General features: G+C 46.6%; 1 protein-coding gene across 1 annotated transcript; it reads right to left on the reverse strand.

The window, feature by feature from the left end:
* Positions 1-1980: 1980 nt before the first annotated feature.
* Positions 1981-16507, reverse strand: cdk13 (cyclin dependent kinase 13; the record flags this gene model as incomplete). Its single annotated transcript, XM_080549345.1, has 14 exons — positions 1981-2762; positions 4119-4667; positions 5677-5876; positions 6324-6455; positions 6839-6955; positions 8298-8375; positions 8992-9093; positions 9282-9338; positions 9478-9667; positions 11091-11261; positions 11633-11772; positions 12204-12374; positions 12729-13352; positions 15264-16507. The coding sequence occupies 14 exons, from the start codon at positions 16505-16507 to the stop codon at positions 1981-1983; spliced, it is 4557 nt and encodes a 1518-aa protein (XP_080405471.1).
* Positions 16508-22720: the final 6213 nt, after the last annotated feature.

The following is a 22720-nucleotide window of genomic DNA, read 5'->3' on the forward strand; positions in this document are numbered from 1 at the left end:
CCATTTAAACATGTGTAAAACATGTATGTTTGATTTTGTTATAAGACACTTTGAGATGTGTGTGTATTGCTTTCACCACCATTTGGGAATTGGACTTCACAAAAAATAACTTTCTTTGTTCGTAGCCTATTATGTATGCCGCTGCTCCCAGGAGGAAGTATGTTCAGCGGTGACTCACACCGCCCTCTAGTGGCCAAACGATGTTATCACTCAATAACACTAAAAGTTAAGATGTGAATGAAATATCGATGGCCGAAACCCAAAACCTCCTATCTGCAAAACATGTTTGCTGACAGACCTATCATGCGCAGCCTTCCTTGTTGTCGGCATTTAAAGTGAAAACCACAAATCAGAACATTTGCAGATAGGTTTTGCGTTTCGGCCATCGACACATCACTGACTAAGTCACAAGTGTTGTTGGTCAATACAAGTGATGTATAAAACACACAGGCGACTTGTCGTAGAGATTATTGGTTGATTAAAATGGGAGAATACATCTTATACAACAGTTAGTTCCGACCAAGTAATTTGATTGGACAAGAGGCATTCCATGTCATGAGTGCTGATATACAGTATAACAGCACTGGGACTTTTAACTATTATGTATCACTCCGAAATGACCGTTAATACAAAGTAGCTAGTCTGCAGATGTTTGTGTTCAGGTTACTAGGCAACAGTCCAGTTGCGGAACTATTTTTTGACAAAATAAATGATTAAATAAACAAACAAATCATAATCTGTTGTCACTTATTACTGTTAACTAATAAATCGCGCTGTAGAACTGTTGTATAAAAGAAATATCACACTGGAGGTCGTGCTGTTATACTGAATATCAGCACGGCTGTGATTGTCTTCTACTCGGCCTGCGGCCTCGTACCTACGACCCAATCACAGCCCTGCTGATATTCAGTATAACACACTCCCTCTCGTGTGATATTGCTTAAATGAAGAGACTCGATGTACTTGAAACACCACAGTGGAGCTTAAACTAAACTGCCCAGCGCTCCACACAGACATGAACAGATCAGGGTGTCCGTTGTCATGGTTAGTGTGGTGTGTAGAACTGGCACAGTAACGGAGGCAATGAAAGACACTTCAGGAGAACATTGTTGGCATTTCTTTAATAAATTTGCCAAAGGGAGAAAAAAAAAGAAAAAAAAATTAGTACAAAAGACGACATGTTGCTTGTCTCCTTTTTGAACTGGGGTTAACAGGTGTCTTTGTTTTATCCGTGGTTTTAACAATGGCTATGGGCTACGGGCTGGTAGGATTTTATGTGAGCACAGCCTTTCCCCGTCAAGTCATTCAGTAGCTATCAGTTTTACTGCAGTCTTCCAAGTGCTACCAACCTGTCTGGAACCAAATAGTTCACCGCTTCTTCAAAAGACGACAAGCCCCCGACTCCCAGTCAGGAAACCCAACCACCTGAGCCCCTCCTGGTCTCCGAATAAATCCGTGGCCAAAAAAAAAACCTACATTACTGGTCATTTTCTAAGTTTTGTGCAGATAAATGCACATCATTCATTTTCATACCTAAATAGATTCTGCCTACTTTTTTTAGAGTCAGTAGTGCAAAAACAATATTAATACTAATAAACTGCCACAACTGGAGCATTTAAAGAAACGGCTACGGTACAGATTTAAAAACATACCTAGCCTGGTCAAATGTACACTCAAACAAGGTAACAGTGTAATTTAAAAGAGCAGTAGAATTTATTACAAACAAAAAGAAAAAAGAAAGAAATACGAAAATTGGTATGGGCCCAGAACTGCCCCCTGTGTGACTCCTCAACAGCTTTTACACAGATTCTGTTTTTTAAATTATTACAAATCAAGTGTGCATTTCCATCTCCAGATCCCTCTGGACTAGCCTGAGGGAGGGGGGGGGGGGGTTGGGCTCAGAACTTAGAGTCCTCTAGTCTGGGGGGGCGGGTCCTTCGCCACACCCACACCTTACATCACGACGCCGCCCACAGCCAATCAGAAGGGGAGGCCCCTCCCTCGGTGCTGGGCTGCTGAGTTCACGTGAGGGACGAACCCGTGGGGGAGGGGGGGGGGCAGGGGGCCGGCCTGGGCAGGGTTGGGGGAGCCCCAGGACTGGCCCGGGGGCGCGGGGGGGTGGGGGCCGTCCTTGCGGCCGAGGCCGTGGTGGTTGTAGAGGTGGGGGGGGACGCTGGGGGGGTTGGGCTGGCCTTCCGGCTGGTGGTGGTGGGGGCTGTGATTGTACTCGAAGCGGTGGTCTATGTCCCCGCTGAACACCATGCCCCCCCCGCCCCCTCCCGTGCCCGGGGGGGGGTAGGGGTCCTGGAGAGAGAGGGGGGGCGGGGCGGGGACCTGGGAGGCCGGCGCCGTGCTGATGAACACCTCCCTCAGGGCGTGAGGAGGCAGCCCCACCCCGCCCCCCAGCATGTGGCCCATGTAGCTGTCGCTGAACCCCACGGGTGGGGGGAAGGGTAGGGGAGGAGGGGGGGGGCGGCCGTAGTCTCCCCCAACGTAGCCCTGCTGAGCCTCCGCCGACCCGGGGAGGGGGGGGTAGTCTGGCTCTGGGGGTCTCCCTCCTCTGTCGCCCCCTTGCGTAGAGGTGAGGGGGGGCGGGGGGGGGGCGGTGGTCTTGGGGTCGGGGTGAGGGTGAGGGGGGGCCTGCCGGTAGTCCAGGTCCTCGCAGGGCCCTCGGGGGGGGGGCATGGGGGGCTCGGGGGGCCTCTGGTCGGGGGGCAGGATGGAGCCCTGGGGTCTGGAGGAGCCTCCGCCTCCCTCGGACGCTGGAAGAGAGACGCAACGAGACCATGAACGAGACGAACCAATCACAGACCAGCTTCTAGTTCTACATCGCTCATTTCTCTGCATATTGACGTTTAACATCAACGTGTATAAATGCAGTAGCTTCAAATAGTATTTGTGTCTTTATCAAACACAGATCTATCTAACTGTACGACACCGTACTGTTGGATCTAACATATATTGTCATTTCACACACACACACACACACACACACACACACACACACACTCTCTATTCTCATGTCACTCAGACGCACACAACACCCACCCACCCACCCACCCACCCACACACACACACACTCTGCTTCTTTCAGGTCAGCCTGATCTTCACGACGCCACAAATAGACAGATTCAGGGGTGTTATCTTAAAACCTTGGGTGTTGTAGGCGCCAGAGATGGGCTGATCTAACTTGGTGCGTAACATCTGTGATAACATGAGGTATTGACAATAAGGTCTGTATTCAAGAATTGTTGTCGAATGCTGCTGAAGAAGCTATTGATGTTGTTCTGAATAAATCATATAGTACTCATTCCGACCCGTGTTGAACATTCTATTCCTTGTCAAATCGTGTCTGCTGCACACCTAATCTATCTGAGATGACACAACGCATTTAAGATCACCAATCCTCTATAGATTGATCCATTACATCATTTTACCGACAAGAAGAGTCTTCAGTACGGTAGAGGACCGGTCAGAGATGGACTTCTGGTTCTACAGTGAACTAAGAACCACGGTGGAAATAAGTGTCGGACTTCTCTGTGTTTTCTCCTCGTTAGTTACCGAGTGTCACACTGTGAGTTTACGTACGCGTCTCTTTTTCACTTTCAAATAATTCAAATCAAATCAAAAGTTGCTGATTTCTCTGTGTATTGACGTTCAACAACGACATGTATAAATACAGTAGCTTCAAATAACATTTGTCTTTATCAAACATACCAAATCTATCTACGTTTTCTTGAGTGTAAAGTGTGATGTTCGTATTTCCTGTAGTTCTGTTTTATGTGATATCTCTATGTCCTGTAGTTCTGTTTTATGTGATATTTCTATGTCCTGTAGTTCTGTTTTATGTGATATCTCTATGTCCTGTAGTTCTGGTTTATGTGATATTTCTATGTCCTGTAGTTCTGTTTTAAATAGTTTATAACATCTGAGGCCGTATTTCCCCTGTGGATTTACCTGCCCAGGGATGCTGAATTTACCTACCCAGCTAATTCAGGGAGAGTCAATGACTGTCCATTGTCCCTTTTAAATAAACGAATAAATCTAAAAAAGGTAGTAACGTTTCTATCAAGCTTCTATCGCCCCCCCCCCCCTCGGTGTATAGTCGGGTGGTTTACCTGGTGAGATGGGGCTGGGTTCCGGGGGATGTTTGGGGGCCTCGGGGGGTGGGGCAGGACCTCCCGGGGGTGGTGCAACCTCTCCCGCCTCCCCCCCTTCACCGCCGCCACCCCCAGACTCCTGCCTCTGGTTCTGCTGGCTCTGCTGGTTCTGCTGCTGGGCCTGGAGCAGCTGGGCCAGCAGCATGGTGACGGCCGTGTGGGTCGCTGCCGCCGCCTCCCCCTCTGGGGCCGACTGGGGGGGCGGCGGGGGGGAGGGGGGCTTGGGCATGGGGGGCGTGCGGGGGGCTCCGCCCGGAGGAGGGGGCTTGTGTTGAGGCTGGGGGGGCGGCTCTGGGGGTCTGTTGTCCTGGTCGGTGGAGGAGGAGGAGGGGGGCGCGGAGGCGGGGGGGGGCAGGGCCTTGGAGAGCTGCTGCAGGGCCTCGGGGCCGACCTTGGAGCTCAGGGCCTGGGAGAACTGGGCCGCGCCCACGCCGCTCTTGGACTGGAGCAGGTTGAGCAGGACGGCCAGCTGCTCCTGGGTCAGCTGGGAGGTGGGGCCTTTGGGATCTGCGGGGAGGGGGGGGGGGGTAACGGAACGTGAGACGAGACGACTACGACTTTGAACGAGGTCTGTTTCACATGAACCCTACGAGCTGAGAATGGCGTTGGTTAATCCTAGCATTTTATTACCACATCTTAACCAAACCCGTAACCCTAAGCACATCTTCAGCCTAACCGTAACCAAACCCTTAACCATAACCACATCTTCAGCCTAACCGTAACCAAACCCTTAACCCCCAATTCTTCAGAACACAGTGAGCATGCTGCAAAGAATACCTCTGTGTCATTGGCTGCTATAGGCATAAAAGGAGAGAAACTCATGGTGTGGCCCCCATCTTCCCCTGACCTCAACCCTATTGAGAACCTTTGGAGCATCCTCAAGCAAAATATATATGAGGGTGGGAGGCAGTTCACATCAAAACAGCAGCTCTGGGAGGCTATTCTGGCATCCTGCAAAGAAATTCAAGCAGAAACTGTCCAAAAACTCACAAGTTCAATGGATGCAAGAATTGTGAAGGTGATATCAAAGGGGTCCTATGTTAACATGTAACTTGACCTGTTAAGATGTTTTTGTTTGAAATAGCTTTTGATTTCAGTAAATATGACCTCCTAATATGACCTCCTAACCCTGAATTCATCAAATTACCATTTTTAGTTCTTTACAACCTATAAAATGTTTTGAAACTCTGTTGTGCATAATAATTTGGAACAGTGCATTTTGAGTTTTTTATAAAAAATAAAAAAACTGTTATCATTGGGAGGTTTGTTCAATAAAATTTGAATTATACTCTAACGGTTGATGACTTGAAAATTATACTGATTGTCATTTGCATCGACTATTTAGGAAAATCTGAGAAATATATAATTTGCATAATAATTTGGAACGAGGTGTAGGATGGATGAGCGATGTCGGTCTGGAGACACACACACACACAGACAGACAGACACAGACGACACACACACAGACAGACAGACAGACAGACACACACACACACAAACACACACACACACTCACCCAGCAGGGTGGAGGTGGGGGCTGCGGTCGGGGCTTTGAGCCCCCCGGGGGCGGGGGGGCCCTGGGGCGTGTTGCTGCGGCTGTCGTCCAGGCCCAGCTCCTTGCGGGGGGCCTTGGGGGCCGTCAGCTCCTCCGGCAGCTGCTTCTGCCTCCGACGCTTCTTACTCCACAGCTCGTGACAGTCCTGCCACAGGGGGAGGCTGGAGGGGGGGAGAGATGGAGGGGAAGACGGGGGAAGAGAGGGTGAGCGTGGAAACAACGTAGTACAGCGGTCGGATCACAAACTCACATCACTTACCGTTTTCAAAAATAAACTTCAACAGGTCATAGTTGACTGTTGTTCCTGCTGATTGCCCCCCCCCCATACACATACACATACACACACACACACACACACACACACCCCTCTCGTTTCACACACAGGCTAGTTGACTGTTTTTATTTATTTATCTTCTCTGTCTTTGCTGTTCTCATGTATTGTATGTGTTGTTTTATGTCGACCCTGTGGAGGATTTCTGTTTCTATGTTTGTTTTTATTCTTGCCGGGGCCTCTTGGCCAGATCATCATTGTAAATGAGAACATGTTCTTAACTGACTTTATCTGGTAAAATAGGTCAGATAAGAACCACAAGCTCAGGGGGACGTACTCTGGCGGGGGCATCTTGGTGGGGTCCACGTCTCTGAGGAACTCGCTGTTGAGCGCCTGCTCCGCTGTGCAGCGTCTGCTGGGGTCCAGGGCCAGCATGTGGTCGAACAGGTCCAGGGCCGAGGGAGGGATGCTGCCCAGAGAGAGAAGACCAGAGGCGTTAGACCCAAACACACACAGGCCGTTCACGACTCTTACCACGGCTCTGGGACTGATTCAATGGGCTCTGTGGGACTTCTTTTTGGGTGATTGAGATGTTTATTTCAGATATGTGCAAAGCAAGATACAGCAACAATAATTAATATAACTGACAACTAAAAACAAAACTAATAGAATTAAAAAAGCATAAAGCAAAAGAAATTGTGGCACATTTAAATTGGTTTCATTTTCTTTTGGAATTCCCCACATATTCGAAAAGGAGAAGTAGTACACACTTATTCAATCCCACCCCTTCTCCATCAATCATAAAGATGCTGCTTCCTGGTCAAATGCTCAAATGAAGACAAGTCTACTTACAAAGCGTACTCCTCTCGTAAGCGGCGCCGGTACTGTTTCTTTGGTTTCATGGTGTTGAAGTAGGGCAGCTTGATCACGTCCGGCCACACCGCGGGACAGGGGCTGCCGCAGATACGACTGGAGAGAAGAAGAAAGAAAGAAAGAAAAGTTGAAGGTACAGAAACAAGGTACAGGTACAGAGAAATGCCTCACCTGTGGAACAGCCTTCCTAGTCAGCTAAGGGAACAGCCTTCCTAGCCAGCTAAGGGAACAGCCCTCCTAGCCAGCTAAGGGAACAGCCTTCCTAGCCAGCTAAGGGAACAGCCTTCCTAGTCAGCTAAGGGAACAGCCTTCCTAGTCAGCTAAGGGAACAGCCTTCCTAGCCAGCTAAGGGAACAGCCCTCCTAGCCAGCTAAGGGAACAGCCTTCCTAGCCAGCTAAGGGAACAGCCTTCCTAGCCAGCTAAGGGAATAGCCTTCCTAGTCTGCTAAGCGAAGAGCCTTCCTAGCCAGCTAAGGAAACAGCCTTCCTAGCCAGCTAAGGGAACAGCCTTCCTAGCCAGCTAAGGGAACAGCCTTCCTAGCCAGCTAAGGGAACAGCCTTCCTAGCCAGCTAAGGGAACAGCCTTCCTAGTCTGCTAAGGGAACAGCCTTCCTAGCCAGCTAAGGGAACAGCCTTCCTAGCCAGCTAAGGGAACAGCCTTCCTAGTCTGCTAAGGGAAGAGCCTTCCTAGCCAGCTAAGGGAACAGCCTTCCTAGCCAGCTAAGGGAACAGCCTTCCTAGTCTGCTAAGGGAACAGCCTTCCTAGCCAGCTAAGGGAACAGCCTTCCTAGCCAGCTAAGGGAACAGCCTTCCTAGTCTGCTAAGGGAAGAGCCTTCCTAGCCTGCTAAGGGAACAGCCTTCCTAGCCAGCTAAGGGAACAGCCTTCCTAGCCAGCTAAGGGAACAGCCTTCCTAGCCAGCTAAGGGAACAGCCTTCCTAGCCAGCTAAGGGAACAGCCTTCCTAGCCAGCTAAGGGAACAGCCTTCCTAGCCAGCTAAGGGAACAGCCTTCCTAGCCAGCTAAGGGAACAGCCTTCCTAGCCAGCTAAGGGCAGGACAGAGCCTGGACACTTTTAAGACAGGCCTAAAAACCTTTTTATTCAAAAAGGCCTTTGACTGTTGAACCTGTGTTCATTCTTGTGATTTTCTTGTGTTTTTTTTATTATGTTTTTAACTTATTATATGTTTAGGCTGTTTGTTTTGTTAAACTCTGTAGCACTCAGATTCATTTGAATGAAAAGTGCAATACAAATAAAATGCATTCTTCTTATTATTATTAAATGGCATCCTTTCCTGATGATTTCACAGGAAGACTGAAAACTGAAGCTCCTTCTGTTAGAGGAGGCAGAGGTCGGGGCGGCTACTGCTGCAGTACACAGACGTTGATGAACGACGTTTACCAAACAGATGTTCTGGGTCTTATCAGGCCACAACATACCTGATCAGCTCCAACTGGGCCAGCTCCTGATTCGCTTGAAAAATGGGCTTCTTTGTGAACAGTTCACCCAGAATGCACCTGGGGATGAAAGAATCAGATGAAAAAGCGTGAATACTTGACTCTTCAGCGGAGGTGAAAGGTCATCACTCCACGGTGAGGAGATACGGCTGGAAAACTAATGTGACTGAGGTCTTCCTGCGCCTCCTCACGTCCTCTCTCCCCGCGCCTCCTCGACGCGCATTGGATGTCCGAAGGGAGGGGTCGAGGATCTCCTCCAATCGGTTTGGAGGAGGAGGCGAGGAGAGAGGAGGCAAGGAATCAACAGGGTTCCCACACATTCTGAAACATCAAATTCAAGCACCTTTCAAGCACCTTTCAAGGACTTTCAAGACTCAATTCCCTCAAATTCAAGGACCCAACACGGCATAGTTTGAGACAGTTGAACTAGTTGACGAGCTAAGTAAAACATTTTTGAATATATATATAATTTTTTTTAGAGAGAGATGGGGGAATTCAAGCTTTCAATCATTTTTAATGACCCATGTCTATTTTCAAAGACTTTTAAGACCTTGATTTCTTTTTTCAAATTCACAAACTTTCAAGGATTTCAAGGACCCGTGGGAGCCCTGAATCAAGGAAGGGAAGACCGTGGAGCTTCCTCCTGGGTGTTAGGGTCAGGGTTAACGTCTCTTACCCGCAGCTCCACACGTCGATGGCGGGCGTGTACCTCTCCTCCCCCAGCAGCAGCTCTGGAGGGCGGTACCACAGCGTGATCACCTTGTTGGTGTACGGTCGACTAAACAAGACAGGAAATTAACAGTTATTATCAGCGTTGGTTTATTTAAACGGATCCCCATTAGTCATCACCATAGTGAGGACTATTCTCCCTGGGGTCCACATGAAAGACAGACAGGCGAGGGCACACAGTCTAATTTGTCATTAGCCATATCAGATCAGATTAGATTCGACATATGTGTGGCTTACCTCTCCTCAGAGTTATAAAGTCTGGCCAGGCCAAAATCAGCCAGCTTGATTTGACCCCTGGTAGAGAAAAGAGAAAAGACAACACCCGTCACTCGAGAGGCACAGACACAACCCCGTTCTGCTAGAAAACAGATGACGGTGGATGTTTGTGATGATGATGATGTTTTCTGTCCGGTGTTCGGTGCCGAGCCCTCACTTGTTGTTGAGCAGGATGTTGGAGCACTTGATGTCTCTGTGCAGGAAGTTCTTCTTGTGGCAGTAGTCCAGGCCTTCTAGAAGCTGCCGCATGAAGGACTTGATGTGGCTCTCGTTGAAGTGGACCAGGCCGGACTCCAGCAGGCCCATGAGGTCGTGGTCCATGTACTCAAACACCAGGTAGAACGCCCCTGTGGACGGGAGAGCGGGACGCTTTAGTGAGTTAGTTTATTTAAACACACCAAACTACACCGGGTTAGGGCGCCCTGGGCGCGGACTCTAAAACAGAGAGAAAACATGATGGAATATGGAAACACAAACGGGTAAGGACAACAACATAAACATGGAGGACGTCTAACATTCATAACCACACACATTTAAAGACAGACATTCATACTATATATATATTAGGGATGTCCCGATCCCACTTTTTCACTACCGATACCGATACCGATACCTGGGCTTCGGGTATCGGCGATACCGATACCGATCCGATATTTGTATAAATTTTTTGACCCCTGAATATTTTTTATTTATTTATTTTTTTTTCCTAACACCAGGGGAGCCACCCCTCCTAAATTTCGTTGTTTGGTACCTGTACTGTAGCAATGACAATAAAGACCATTCATTCATTCATTCATTCAAATACCTCCCCAGTATATAGTCCACACCAACAACAGTTAAATTAAAGACTGCCAGCCTTTATTAAAGCAACAAATGCGACGTGTTGTGGATTGGAACTACGGATCATAAGCTTTCAAATGATGTGTCATACATTGAAATCCGAAAAAATATGAAGTTAGAGTAATTTGAATGTTGTTAGACGTCAGGCACATAGGGTTAACCTCTTTGTAATGAAACCGGAAGCACACAGCGCAGCGCTATGCGCATTTTAAGCGCATATAGGACTCGCGTGAAGCGCTATGCGCATTTTAAGCGCATATAGGACTTGCGTGAAGGATTTCTGCGACACGTGTTTCTGTTCACTGTTTTTATTCTCTCATCGCTTATACACATAAGTTTGACTGCGGATGACAGTAGGATCGGATCGGAGCCTTTTTTTTTTCTGGTCCGATCTCCGATCCAGCATTCAGGACCAATATCGGGTCGATATCCGATCTCAGTATCGGATCGGGACATCCCTAATATATATATATATATATATATAACACATCAGGAACATATCAGTAGCCTAGTTCACCACAGTAGTGAGTATTAAGAGTCTTGAAAGTCTCTAGGTCAGGGACGGTCTTGGTGTTCAGGATGTTTTAGGAGGGACGCAGAGAAAAAGCTCAAACAAACGCAGGTAATACAGCAGCGTGCAATATCACATCGTTAGCCTGACTTGTGGTCAGCCGAGCCATCTTTGTATGTAGTGTCAATACTGCCTATGTCAAAGAGGTGACTTGGGCAGATAGTGATTTTGGAATGTAACAAGGAGTGTGTTAGTGTTAGGAGAAGAGAGTTAGGCAGATATCTCAATTTGGCCAAAATATAACGTAATCAATTATGCTATGAGGCTAACGATATTCCGCTACGAGGCTAACAATATTATGCTACGAGGCTAACGACATTATGCTACGAGGCTAACGCTACGCAGGCCTGTTTAGGTACCTTTGTCGTTCTTGAAGTCCAGCGCGTCCTCCTTGTCGGTGACGATCTCCTTCATGTTGATGATGCTCTTGTGGTTCAGCTGCCTCAGGATCTTGATCTCTCTGATGGCGGTGATGGGGAAGCCCTCCTTCTCGTTGTCCAGACGAACCTTCTTCAGGGCCACCATCTCAGCTACGCCACGAGATGCAGAGGAACATAGTTATATTAGAATACTCATTGTTTTATGTCCTATTGTATTCTGTTGTTGTGATGTTGTCCATTATTGTTGTTGTGTTTTTATCTGTTGTACGACTTTACGTCATGAGGACTACAGCTAAATCCGGCATATTTACTGTCACCATACTCTGTATAAGTGACTGTTCATTAATGTGCACTGTCCTGACTAAATAAAGATCTATCTATAATATAATATAAACTAACCTGTGTCCTTGTCTTTTAGCCTTGTACACCTGGCCGTAGGTGCTAAATAAACGAAACTAACCTGTGTCCTTGTCTTTTAGCCTTGTACACCTGGCCGTAGGTGCTAAATAAACTAAACTAACCTGTGTCCTTGTCTTTAGCCTTGTACACCTGGCCGTAGGTGCCCTCCCCCGTGATGCCGATGATCTCAAACTTGTCCACGCAGCGTTTCCCCCAGTCGATCTCCGTCTCGCAGATCTCCCCGAACCGAGGACCGCAGATTCTGGGAAAAGAAAGATATTGAAACGAAAAAAAAACACAAATTTAGAAGAATCAACAACAGCTAACAGCCAGCAGTGGCACAGAGCGTTCAATGCATTTCAGCCCAATAGAGCTCTCAGGTCTTCTGACGCTGGTTTTCTCTGTGTACCACATGTACAAAAGAAGAGATTTGGTGAGGCTTTATGCACCCAGATTGAGGAATACACTGCCAGTTTACATAAGGGATGCAACCTCAGCAAATGTGTTCAAGTCAAGACTAATATCGCCTTACAATTACTTAATAATTCATTATATAATGATTGGAGCACTTTGAGGTGCAACGTTTGCAGGAAAAGCGCTACACAAATAAAAAGTTATAGTTATTTTAATGATGGCAGACACAGGGGTCACGGGCCGGAGGGGGGCCACACGATGGGGGGGTGAGAGACGTACTTGGGCCTGCGGCGGAGCGTGGCGCTCTTCTTCTCGTCGGGGGGGCTGCGGGGGGAGCTCACGGAGCCGCCGGGGAGCTCGGGGGGGAGGGGCAGGTCCGACAGGAGGTGGTGGCGCCCCTTACGCTCCGGCTTCTTCTTCCCCGACAGCGACGGTAAGCAGTCCTTCAGGCTGCACGGGAGAGAAGAAGAAGGGCGATGAGTGAGCCTGTTTGTTTGTTTATTAGGATCCCCGTTAGCTAACGACATTAGCTTGTCTTCCTGGGGTCCGACACAAAAATCATATCTGAACAACTGTCAAAATGATATGCATACATACATTATAATAACAAAAAACTAAAAAAGAAAGAAATACAACAGATCAGCAAACAAGATAAATCATCTGTTCATTCAGAGTTGATCGTATTAAGTTGAATTCGTCTTACTAACAGTTCCAGCTTGTGAGTGAGAGGTTGGACAAGGCGAAGAAGCCAAGAGGGACACGCCAAAAAATAAAGAAGTGACCGACTTCTCTCTCTCTCCTCACCTGTCTAAGTGCTCCATCACGGTCGGGGGCAGCGGCGCCATCGCAGGGACGACCACGGCGGCGGCCCCTCTCTCTTTCTCTTTGCTCTGCCCGGACGACGCGGGCGCTTTCCTCTTGTCCCGCTGCTGTGCCGACGCCGACTCGTCCTTCCCTCCGTCCCTCTCTCTCACCCGCTCTCTCTCCCTGCCGGGCTGGACCCCGCCCTCTGCCGTGAGCCTCTTGGAGGAGGAGGACCTGTCCGAGGAGGGGGGGGGGGACTGGGGTTGGCTCGACACGGGGGTCCTGGGACCCTTCTCGGGGGGGTTCGGCGGCGGTGGAGAGGGGGGCCGGCCTTTCTTGGTGGAGGCGTGGTGGTTGGCCTTGGGGCTGGGCTGGTGGGCAGCGGCGGAGGAGCCCTTGGTGGGCGTGGAGGCATTGCTGGAGGTCTTGGCGCGGGCCGCCGCCTCGGCCGCCTTGGCCTTCTTCTGCTTGCTGAGCTCGGCCGCCAGGCTGCTCTTGAAGGTCAGGGAGGAGGGGGACAGGCTGCAGGGCCGGCTGCGGGAGCGGGAGTGGCGGTGGCGGCTACGCGAGCGAGAGTGTCTGGAGGAGGAGTACGGGCTGCGGCTACGAGACTTGCCGGATCGCCTGGGGGGAGAGAGGAGGGGAGGAGGGAGAGAGAGGAGGGGAGGGAGAGAGAGGAGGGAGAGAGAGAGGGGGGGAGAGAGAGGAGAGAGAGAGGGGGGGGGGGCGGGAGAGAGGGGAGAGAGAGAGAGGAGTTACACACCTTTAGATAAAAGAGGAAATGCTCATTCTGATTCCTCCGCTACACTCTTGGAAGTTGAAAATAAAAACAGTCGATATCAGACCATGTTTAAAGCAGCACGTAGGGCTATCATCTGTACTGAGCTGATGTACATTCTCAGTAGCAGCACGTTTTATAGACTAGTCTATACTTTAGCAGACAAGTTTTTTTTGTTGTTGTTTTTTTACATTGAACATCTACAACATGAACAGGTGCAAAGTGGTTTACGGGATGACAATGTGGATCAGTCTTAGACAGCTGAACACATTCACTGGTGCAATTTCTACACATCAGAATCAGAGTTGTTTTTATTGCCAAGTACATTTGCACATACAGGAAACTGACTTGGAGCCTCCCAGACTGTAACTTCGTCATACGTTGCATCAGCAATGTCTCTTACTAGGCCGGCCCATATGGTTAGAGAACCAAGAACTTTACTTTAGCATATCCTACGCCCTAAGTGTTCCTCGTTTGCAATTATCACCAACCGAAGATTATAAAAAGTGGGTGTGCACTGTGCACGTGGTATGGTAGAGTATCATTCGCTCAAAAGCCAGAGCCATAATTGGATTTGTATTCGCTTCTAAATGAACCCTTCAGTGGTCTGTACTTGTTCAAAGTATTAACAAGTCACAATGATTTTTTTTTTGTAAATGTCCAAGATATCTCGCTTTGAACGCCCTGATCAGTCCTGATGTTCCTAATTGCCCATTTGAGTCAATTGCCAAGATTCCTCTCTCCCTCCCACGCAAAGTCATAATATGGTTGAATACATGTTGATCAGTGCTAGATGCATGTGTTGCTCTGAGTCACTGGCAGAGGACAACAGGGCCAGAGTTCAAAAACAAGTGTCTCCTACTTTTCGATAGAGCTATGAGGCAGCTGCACTGGAAATTATGATTAGGCTAGTTTAAGACAATAACCTTTAAGGATTTGACTATAAATACACATGAACATAGATTTCAGATAAACTTTTTTTAACCCCTTTTAACACCAAACGTATCCATCAATAATGTATAATGGAACAGGTGTAAGTAGCGAGTTGGCTAGCGTGTCATCCTGTCCTGTTGACTGATTGTGAACAGGCATATTGCAGCATGCTACATACATTCCACTTCACGTGTAGCTTGATGCAATCGCAGGCATCTGTAGCACCTCGTGGCCTTGTGACTTGTGTCATTGTGTAACACGGCAGGCCACTGCCATACTAGTGATGACTGTGCTTGCTTGGCCCAGCAACTTTAGTCTCAGTGTGTAGTACCATCTCTCTTACACTTCTAACTGCGTGTGTTGACTTGCATTTTTTTTTTTTACGGCCTCTACGGCCTGCTGTGGTGGTGGATGCACCTTGAGTCATTCAACCTCAGGTCAACAACGAGCACTTATAAAACCACACAAAATCAGACAAATCAGGTAGTCAAGTTGGGAAAATAAGATGATGCATAATTCATTAACTCAAAAAACATCGATCTAAATGTCCATGCTTGTATGAGTTATGAAAGGTCATCTGGCATGCTTGATCTTCAGAAAGACGTACACAGACATGTTTGAGAGGGAGGGAGGGGTGGGGGGCAGGGAGGAAAACAGAAAATATTCATGCCTTTTTCAATGTACATGACATCTATACTGGAATAAAAAATATTATTATATATAAAAAATAAAATAAAATAAAAGACATGTCCATACCTGACGTCTGGACTGGAATAAAAAATATTATAATATTTTTTTTTTTAAAAAGACAGACATGTCCATACCTCACGTCTGGACTGGGGCTCAGAGACTTGCGGTAGGGGCTCCGGGACCAGCTCCCCCTGGCCAGCTCGCCCTGCTCGAACGGGCTGGTGTGTCGCCCCCCGTAGCTGGGGGACCGGCGCCAGGCTGGGGGGCTCGGGGGGGAGGACCTCTTCCTCTTGTTGGAGGAGGAGAGGTTATAGACACCTCCGTACACCTCCTGGTCCCGACCTCCTCCTCCTCCGTAGTACGTGGAGCTGGGGGGAGACGCCTGTCTCTTGCTCCCGTAGTTGGGGGGGCTCCTCCTCGAGATGAACTGGTTGTGGTTGTAGGTCCCCCCGGTGGTAGGGGATGACTGGTATCCCCCTCCCCCGTATGCATAAGACGTCCCATAGGGACTTTCTGCTTCTGCTTTGAAGCCACCGGGACTCCTCCGGTAGGTTCGGAGCTCCGAGTCCCGAGGGTCGTCCCGGTAGGCGGAGGGGGGCTCCTTCTCCTTCTCAGCCCGGGTGGTCGTGGTGGTGCTCCCCCGGTGCCGCTTGGACTCTTTCTTCTCCAGAGACATGAGGGGTAAAGCAGGGGTCTTCTTGCCGTTACTGTCCCCGGCCCCGGCCCTGGCGCTGGTGTCCCCCCGGGTGTTGGTGTTCTTGGTGCTCAGGAGGCTGAGGCTCCTAGCCTTCGAGGAGTCTGTCCTCTCCCGGTTGTCCTTCCTCTTCGGCTCCTTCTCTGGTGGTCTGATGTTCCTCTCGGATGATGAAGGACCGCCGGTGGTGGTGGTTTGTTGGTGTTGCTGTTCTGTCCTGCTGAGGAGGGGGTGCACGATCACGATCTCCCCCCGGTCTCTCCGGGACCTCCTCCGTCTCTCTACGGGAACAGGCCCGTTACTGTCTGTGGTGGTCAGGGCGGCCCGGGTGACCCGGGGGGGGTGAGGGTGACCCAGAGGGTCTAGTCTGGGCGACACTTCTCCCCCGGAGAAGCTCTCTGACTGGGAACTGACATCATCATACTCCACGGTAACTAAGGTCCGGAGTTCCTCTCCTCCCCCTCCTCCAGGAGCCGGCTGAGAGGAGTCCTTCTCCCCCCTGGTAGCAGCATGTTTGGTTTTCTTCCTCCGAGCCCCAGACGAGCGGGTCTTCTCCCGGGTCTTAGGGTCTCCCCGGGCCGCCAAACTCTCCGGTTTAGCTCGCCGGTCCTGTTTAGTCCTCTGCTGCTCCGAGGGGCTCCTTCCCTCCCTCCTGCCCTCGCGAAGCACCTCCGAATTAGGCATGGATCTGTCCACAAAAGTATAACGCTTATAGCTATAACTTGTGGTGATGTTCGTTTTGTTCACAAAACAAACATTTGCAGCGGTGTGGCTGGCTAGCTTAGCAGGCTAGCAGGGGGCTAACGCTAACCCAACAGCGAGCTATTCCATTAACAATAATCCATCACAACCCCCCCAAACAGTCCCTTCTGGAAACGAAATCCCTCGATGAGTTGAGTTAGTTAATGATAGTCCAAATGAAACCCAGTCATTGTAATTCAGATTGTATCCAAATGAACTCCAACTTTAGCCAAGCTAGGCTACTGTTGTCCCCAAGCTAAGCTATGTAGCTTACAGGCTGCGTTCACGTTCGTAAACACGCTCTGGAAATCTGACCAGCACGGAATGACTGGAATGGAACGCCTCTCGTCCAATCGAATGACTCGCTCTCTTTATGACGTGGCACGCAGCGTGCGCTCCGGCGCTCTCAGAGCGGATTCACGAGCGCAGCCAACAGTCTGGTTATCGCATTCCATTCCATGCTCAGTGTCGTAAGGCCCCAGGAAATCAATGCCTTCTTCGGGAAAGATCGTAGCTCATGTGGACATCGAAATCCACTCAATTGGTTGTAAAAAGAACATTTAAGTAGAAAAACTCGTTCTCGTTAGGACAGTAACTTCTTGACGTTTGGCATTTCCCACTCCTGCTCCACTCTGCACTAAACACGGAAGTAGCCTGTAGCACCCTGGCTAGCTCTCTGTCTCTCTCCTTGTTGAAAGTAAAACTATCGAGTAAAACTATCTCAAGTCATCTCCGGCAGATTCGATAAAACAAAGCCCATCCGAAAAAACATCTCTACTTTCACGTGTCTTAACGGGTGACCGTTTGTCAACAGAACAATCAGGGAGAGTTCAATGCGTTTTCATGAGTTTTTAATGGTTGGTATTCTACTATTTAACAGAGAAAAAAATGTGTCGAACATTGTGAGTGAAGTATCGCAGCAGATCGCCACCGGGCCCTGGTCTGCTCAGCCTAGCTGCTAGGAGGCCTTCTGAAGAGCTGGCTCAGCCAATCAGAGGCGTCATCCACATCAGCGGTTACGTCACTGTCAAAGGAAACCCCTGACACATAATAGGAGGATAACAAATTCCTATAATAAAATAAATAAATATATATATATATATATATAATTGTATTCATTTTTTCAAGAGTTTGCAGTCAATCCAGATTAACTGTATACAATTAGTATTATTATGATTATGATGATGATGATTATTGCTATCTTATTATCTTATTTTATATTGCACTGCCAGTTTCCATTAGGGATGCAATCTCAGCAAATAGGTTCAAGTCAAGACTAAAAACCCATCTTTTTAATATTGCCTTTAAATGACTAAATAATTAAATGATGATTATATAATGATTGGAGCACTTTGAGCTGCAATGTTTGCAGGAAAAGTGCTATACAATAAAAAGTTATTATTATTTTTGTAGCTATCTATAATTTATACACAAACCCCTCCAACTTAATTCTTTGGTGTGCAGGTTTTTCCACCAAGGCACTAACACACCTGTTTTAACGTGGTAGTACTGATAGAAGAGCATCAGTAGGTAGAACAGGTATGTTGTGTCTGACATGTCTGACAAGGCCCACACGTTTAGCTGGTTCACACCTGCTGTGAACATCCATTAGCTCTCTGAGATCCATCAGTCCCCATCATAATCACAGTGTAATAGTGTTCTGAATGTAAAAGGACACAGATGACGGTACTCCGAAGAATACTGTACGAGTTCACCTGACATCAGTGGGACAACAGGGGGGTATTCCATCAAAGTTGCTAAAGGACAATCCAGGCTTATTTTGATAAAGTCCCGTGAGTCTCACAAGACTTATCAAAATAAGCCTGGATTTTCCTTTTGTGATGTTGATGGAATACCCCCCAGGTAGTGTATCACACTGGTTTACTATTTCTATAGTATTTCTATTTTTTGACACAGGTGTTGTGCATTGGCTAAACCAAGTGATGTTATTTGAACCCTTAAAACCACTGCATTCACTTGTCTGCTTTATGCCTGAAGAAAGTCTATGACCGAAAGCTCGCAATAAACGTTTTTTTTTTTGCACAATTTGAGTGTGCGGATGCTGTTATTTTTGCACTCTATTGATACTCTTCAGTTCCAGCACCTCAGCAAAGTTTGATAACAGATGAGCAGTGGTATTTTCACTATTTCTATAGAAAATATGTCATCGGAATCAATCAACAAATATATAATGCAATTACGACCGATATATGATCATATTGGAATAACATAGTATAAATTATATTAATTATCATCACTTTATTTGTTTATCCAATAGCTCACAACTGACATGAACTGAGAGTTGTACAACATTGACATGACTGTACCCAATCACAGTAAGATACATTAGTGGTTCTGTTTAGGAGGAGTAAACATGGACACAAAGACGACAACAGCATAACTAAACAATAAAGCTAAACAACCAACACATTCATATCCACATGGCTGTCTTGATTTACAAACCAAATCATAGAGGTAAATAAAGTTAAAGGTCAAGGATCTTGAAATGTTAAAAGGCATTAAAGTAAAAAAAACTATGAAGACAAGCAATGGGAAACGGACAGGTTGCAGTTATCCTTTGATACGACTTGATAATAGAACTTCCGAAGGTATAGGACAGAGAGAGACATAGAGAGACACACCTCACATCAGAGATGTAAGTCTGAAAAAGCAAGGTAGCACCATGGAAGTAGGGTTATGGTTAATAGAGCAAGCATGTTTGAGCCAAGTGTATGCCAGCCTAGTCTGGGCCGTTGCGTCCTCCATCCCTCCAGAGGACAGATGTGATGTAATGCAGTCAGGCTGGCCCCAAGCTAGGTAAGTAACTGACTAAATTAGCCCTTAGACCTTCAAATATATATCTTTACCTTATCACTATTTTAAAAACATCCTCTCGTACATTTTTGTCTTAATAAGTATTAGGTTTCACTTGGTGTAATGTTCCCTTGAGAGGGTGGATAGGGTACTGAATGTAGTTAGCAAAAATGTGTATGGTTATTCAAATGTGTAATAATGCCACAATGGAACACTTAAGTGAAGTGGCTTTTACATGTATGTGCATAACATACTAAGGGGCCAAAGGAATTCTTGACGGGTTGTTTTTCCTGTAGTTACTCCCCCAGCACCAGGACGACATAGAGGCCTCTCACACCATGTGTGGAGACACCAGAATGCATAGTCATGTGAAGGTCATAGGACACTAGGTGACATGTTTGACACAGGTGTTGTGCATTGGCTAAATCAAGTGATGTTGTTTGAACCCTTAAAACCACTGCATTCACAGTCTGCTTTATGCCTAAAGAAGGTCTATGACCCAAAGCTCTCAATAAACTATGTTTTTTCGCACAGTTCTTGAGTGTGCGGACGCTGTTATTTTGCACTCACAAAGATAGGACACCCCATGAAAACATGTGTCTTTTTCAACATATGGACATTTGATCTTCATGAAACCGAAAATATATATATATATATTTTTTAAAATAAATGTATAATGTATTTAATAGAAAAGCAATTTTATTGTGAGGAATAAGTTAGGACACCCCACGTTTCTTACTGCTTAAAATACCTAAACGTAGAATCAAGTGCACCACATCAGGTGTAAATGATTAGAGCATCGTTAGAGAGGATTTTAGAGGAGCCTGTTTTATTTAAACCTCAGACAGTTTGGTTTGCTCTTGATTGTTGAATTCAGTGGTGTCACCATGGTGAGATCAGAACAGCTCTCTGAGGCCTTCAGAAGGAAGGTTGTAGATGCGTATGAGTCTGGGAAGGGAAGGGATTTAAAAAGATCTCCAAACAATTCGAAATCAGCCATTCCACTGTCCAGATAATAATTTACAAGTGGAGAACATTTAAAACAACTGCCACGTGGCCAGGTCAGGCCGACCTAGACAGTTTAGCCCAAGAGCAGAATGTAAGATGCTTAAAGACGTCTCCGACAATCCTAACATGTCATCACAGGACCGACAGGTAGCTCTGTCACAGTACACACATGTACCATCAGAAAGACACTGCACACGTTTGAGTCAGCTGCACAATTTGTTCATTCTTTTGTTAAATAAATTGATAACAAAGTCAACTTGTCACTGTTTTTGGTTCAATTACATCACATCTTATCTATAGATATTGTTTTAAGGAAGATCATATATTGATATGTCCATATTTCTTAAAAAAGCAACAAATATTACATGGGGTTTTCTAATTGTTCACATCACTGTATATACTTGTTTTCCCAACAATGTTTATAGGAGGATTCCAATCATATGAGCTAACTTAAAGTAACAAGTGGGAACATTTTGAGCCTTGAGGGTAAGATTTGAATTACATGTTGATAATGTCAGACCAGGTAGTCAAGAATTCCTCAGGTCCTTACCGTAGGTATTATGATGGAATAAAATAGTAATAAGAAGTAATAAAAAGAGTACTTTGAGTGAAAGCCCTTATATCAATGGAATTATGGTTCAGGGTTTCAATAAACCAGTTGTGAGTGACGGGGCTCCTAAAAATTCAGATGCAATAAAACACATAAGAATACAAGTTAGTGGTTCTGGGAAAGAGAAATGTTTTTAAGAAAAAATCAGACAGGCATATGACCAAACTCCAAGACCAGAGAGTTATGAGAAGGAGAATATCAAATGCTTACTGAAAAAGAAGAGGAAAAAAAAAGAGAAAAGCACCTTAATCAAACTCACATTGCATATGATTGGTACCGTAATCTTGGAGCATAGTGTGAGTTGTGGGAAGAGGGGGGGGGGTAGTTTGCTTTTTCACATTCACAATGGACATCAAGGCATCACAAAGTAAAAACAGAGTAAAATCCCTAGCTTTGGCCCTGACAACCTTCTAGAATCCACCGTCACAGTTATTGAAGAGTTGCATTCATAAGCCTTGCAGCGCAGATAGGACATGTTAGTTGCCACACACTCCAATTTCAGTGGCTGAGATGGAGAATTGTCTTTGGTGCTTAATGACATCATCGCAGACAGCCACCGCCCTGTCTGGATGTGACCCTCTCCACAGACGCACACCCACCCAGTTGCAACGTGGGAAAAAAATACGTTTAGGAAGAATTTTCAGTTGAAGACTAGAATCCAGTTGACCCACTCTGTAACAGCTGGGATTGAGGAAGTAGCGGTGGAAAGGTGCGTCGTGCTAGAGATCCTTTTCCAGAAGAGCATATGAAGGAGATTCCCTGTTCATTAGCCCTGTACTGAAGCTGCACAAGGTCATCTAAACTGACTGAAATGTTAGACTGAATAGTTTAGAGACCGTTTAGACATAATGAACAATAAAGTTAAATTCAAGTCCTCTCTGTAAGATTGTGAAAAATAACTTAAGAGTTTTCCCCTCACATTTCTACAGGGAAAACACATTAGTAGTGTGCTTATCTTACGTATGGCAACAAAAAAATAAAGGTTTTTATTTTTCATCTATCCTCTGAAGAGCAAAAATAAGTTGACACCTTGAAAAAATATACGTAGCTACGGTATCTAACTAACTATAGTGTTCTTGGGTCCTTAGGTTTGTTGTTCCTTCTGTTAACAGTTTAATGTACATACTTCACATTGTAAAATGTCGTTTTAAAAGGACATAGCTAAATATCCACTCTATTCAACTCCAGGCCTGCAGAGGCGCTATGTCTGCAGGTTACTGTATTTCACTCCACCCACAATCTCAGATGAATTACTGAGTTTTTAAATGAGTACTGAACATTGAGTACACACCGATACGGAATACCGATTCGATGATTCGAAGGCTCAGTAGTCAGTCAACAACGTGTTTTCACCACATATTATTTTTTTACGACAGTTTAGTTAAAATGGTGTCAACTTAATAATATTAAGTTAATACAAATAATAGGGGGAGGGACTGGTCTAGTTAATCTGTAAGGAGCCCTCCTGGGTTTAAAACAACAAGGCATCTACCCTTCTAACCCTCCTAACCTCAGCTCTAAGCCAGCCTAAGTACGCTCACGCTTGTCTTTCTCAACATCTACATTGTATCTACACAGCCAAACCCCAAAATTAGCTCGGCTTGAGAAAGACTGTCACATTTTAGTCTGTGTGCCACGTCTTACATCTGTGGTGCCCCAGTCCTGGTCCAACAGACCCAGAGAGGCTGCAGGCTGGTTTGCAGGCTGGTTCTGTGGCGTGTTGA

Source organism: Nansenia antarctica (genome assembly GCF_963989245.1).
Source record: "Nansenia antarctica genome assembly, chromosome: 19".
NCBI classification, from domain to species: Eukaryota; Metazoa; Chordata; class Actinopteri; order Argentiniformes; family Microstomatidae; genus Nansenia; species Nansenia antarctica.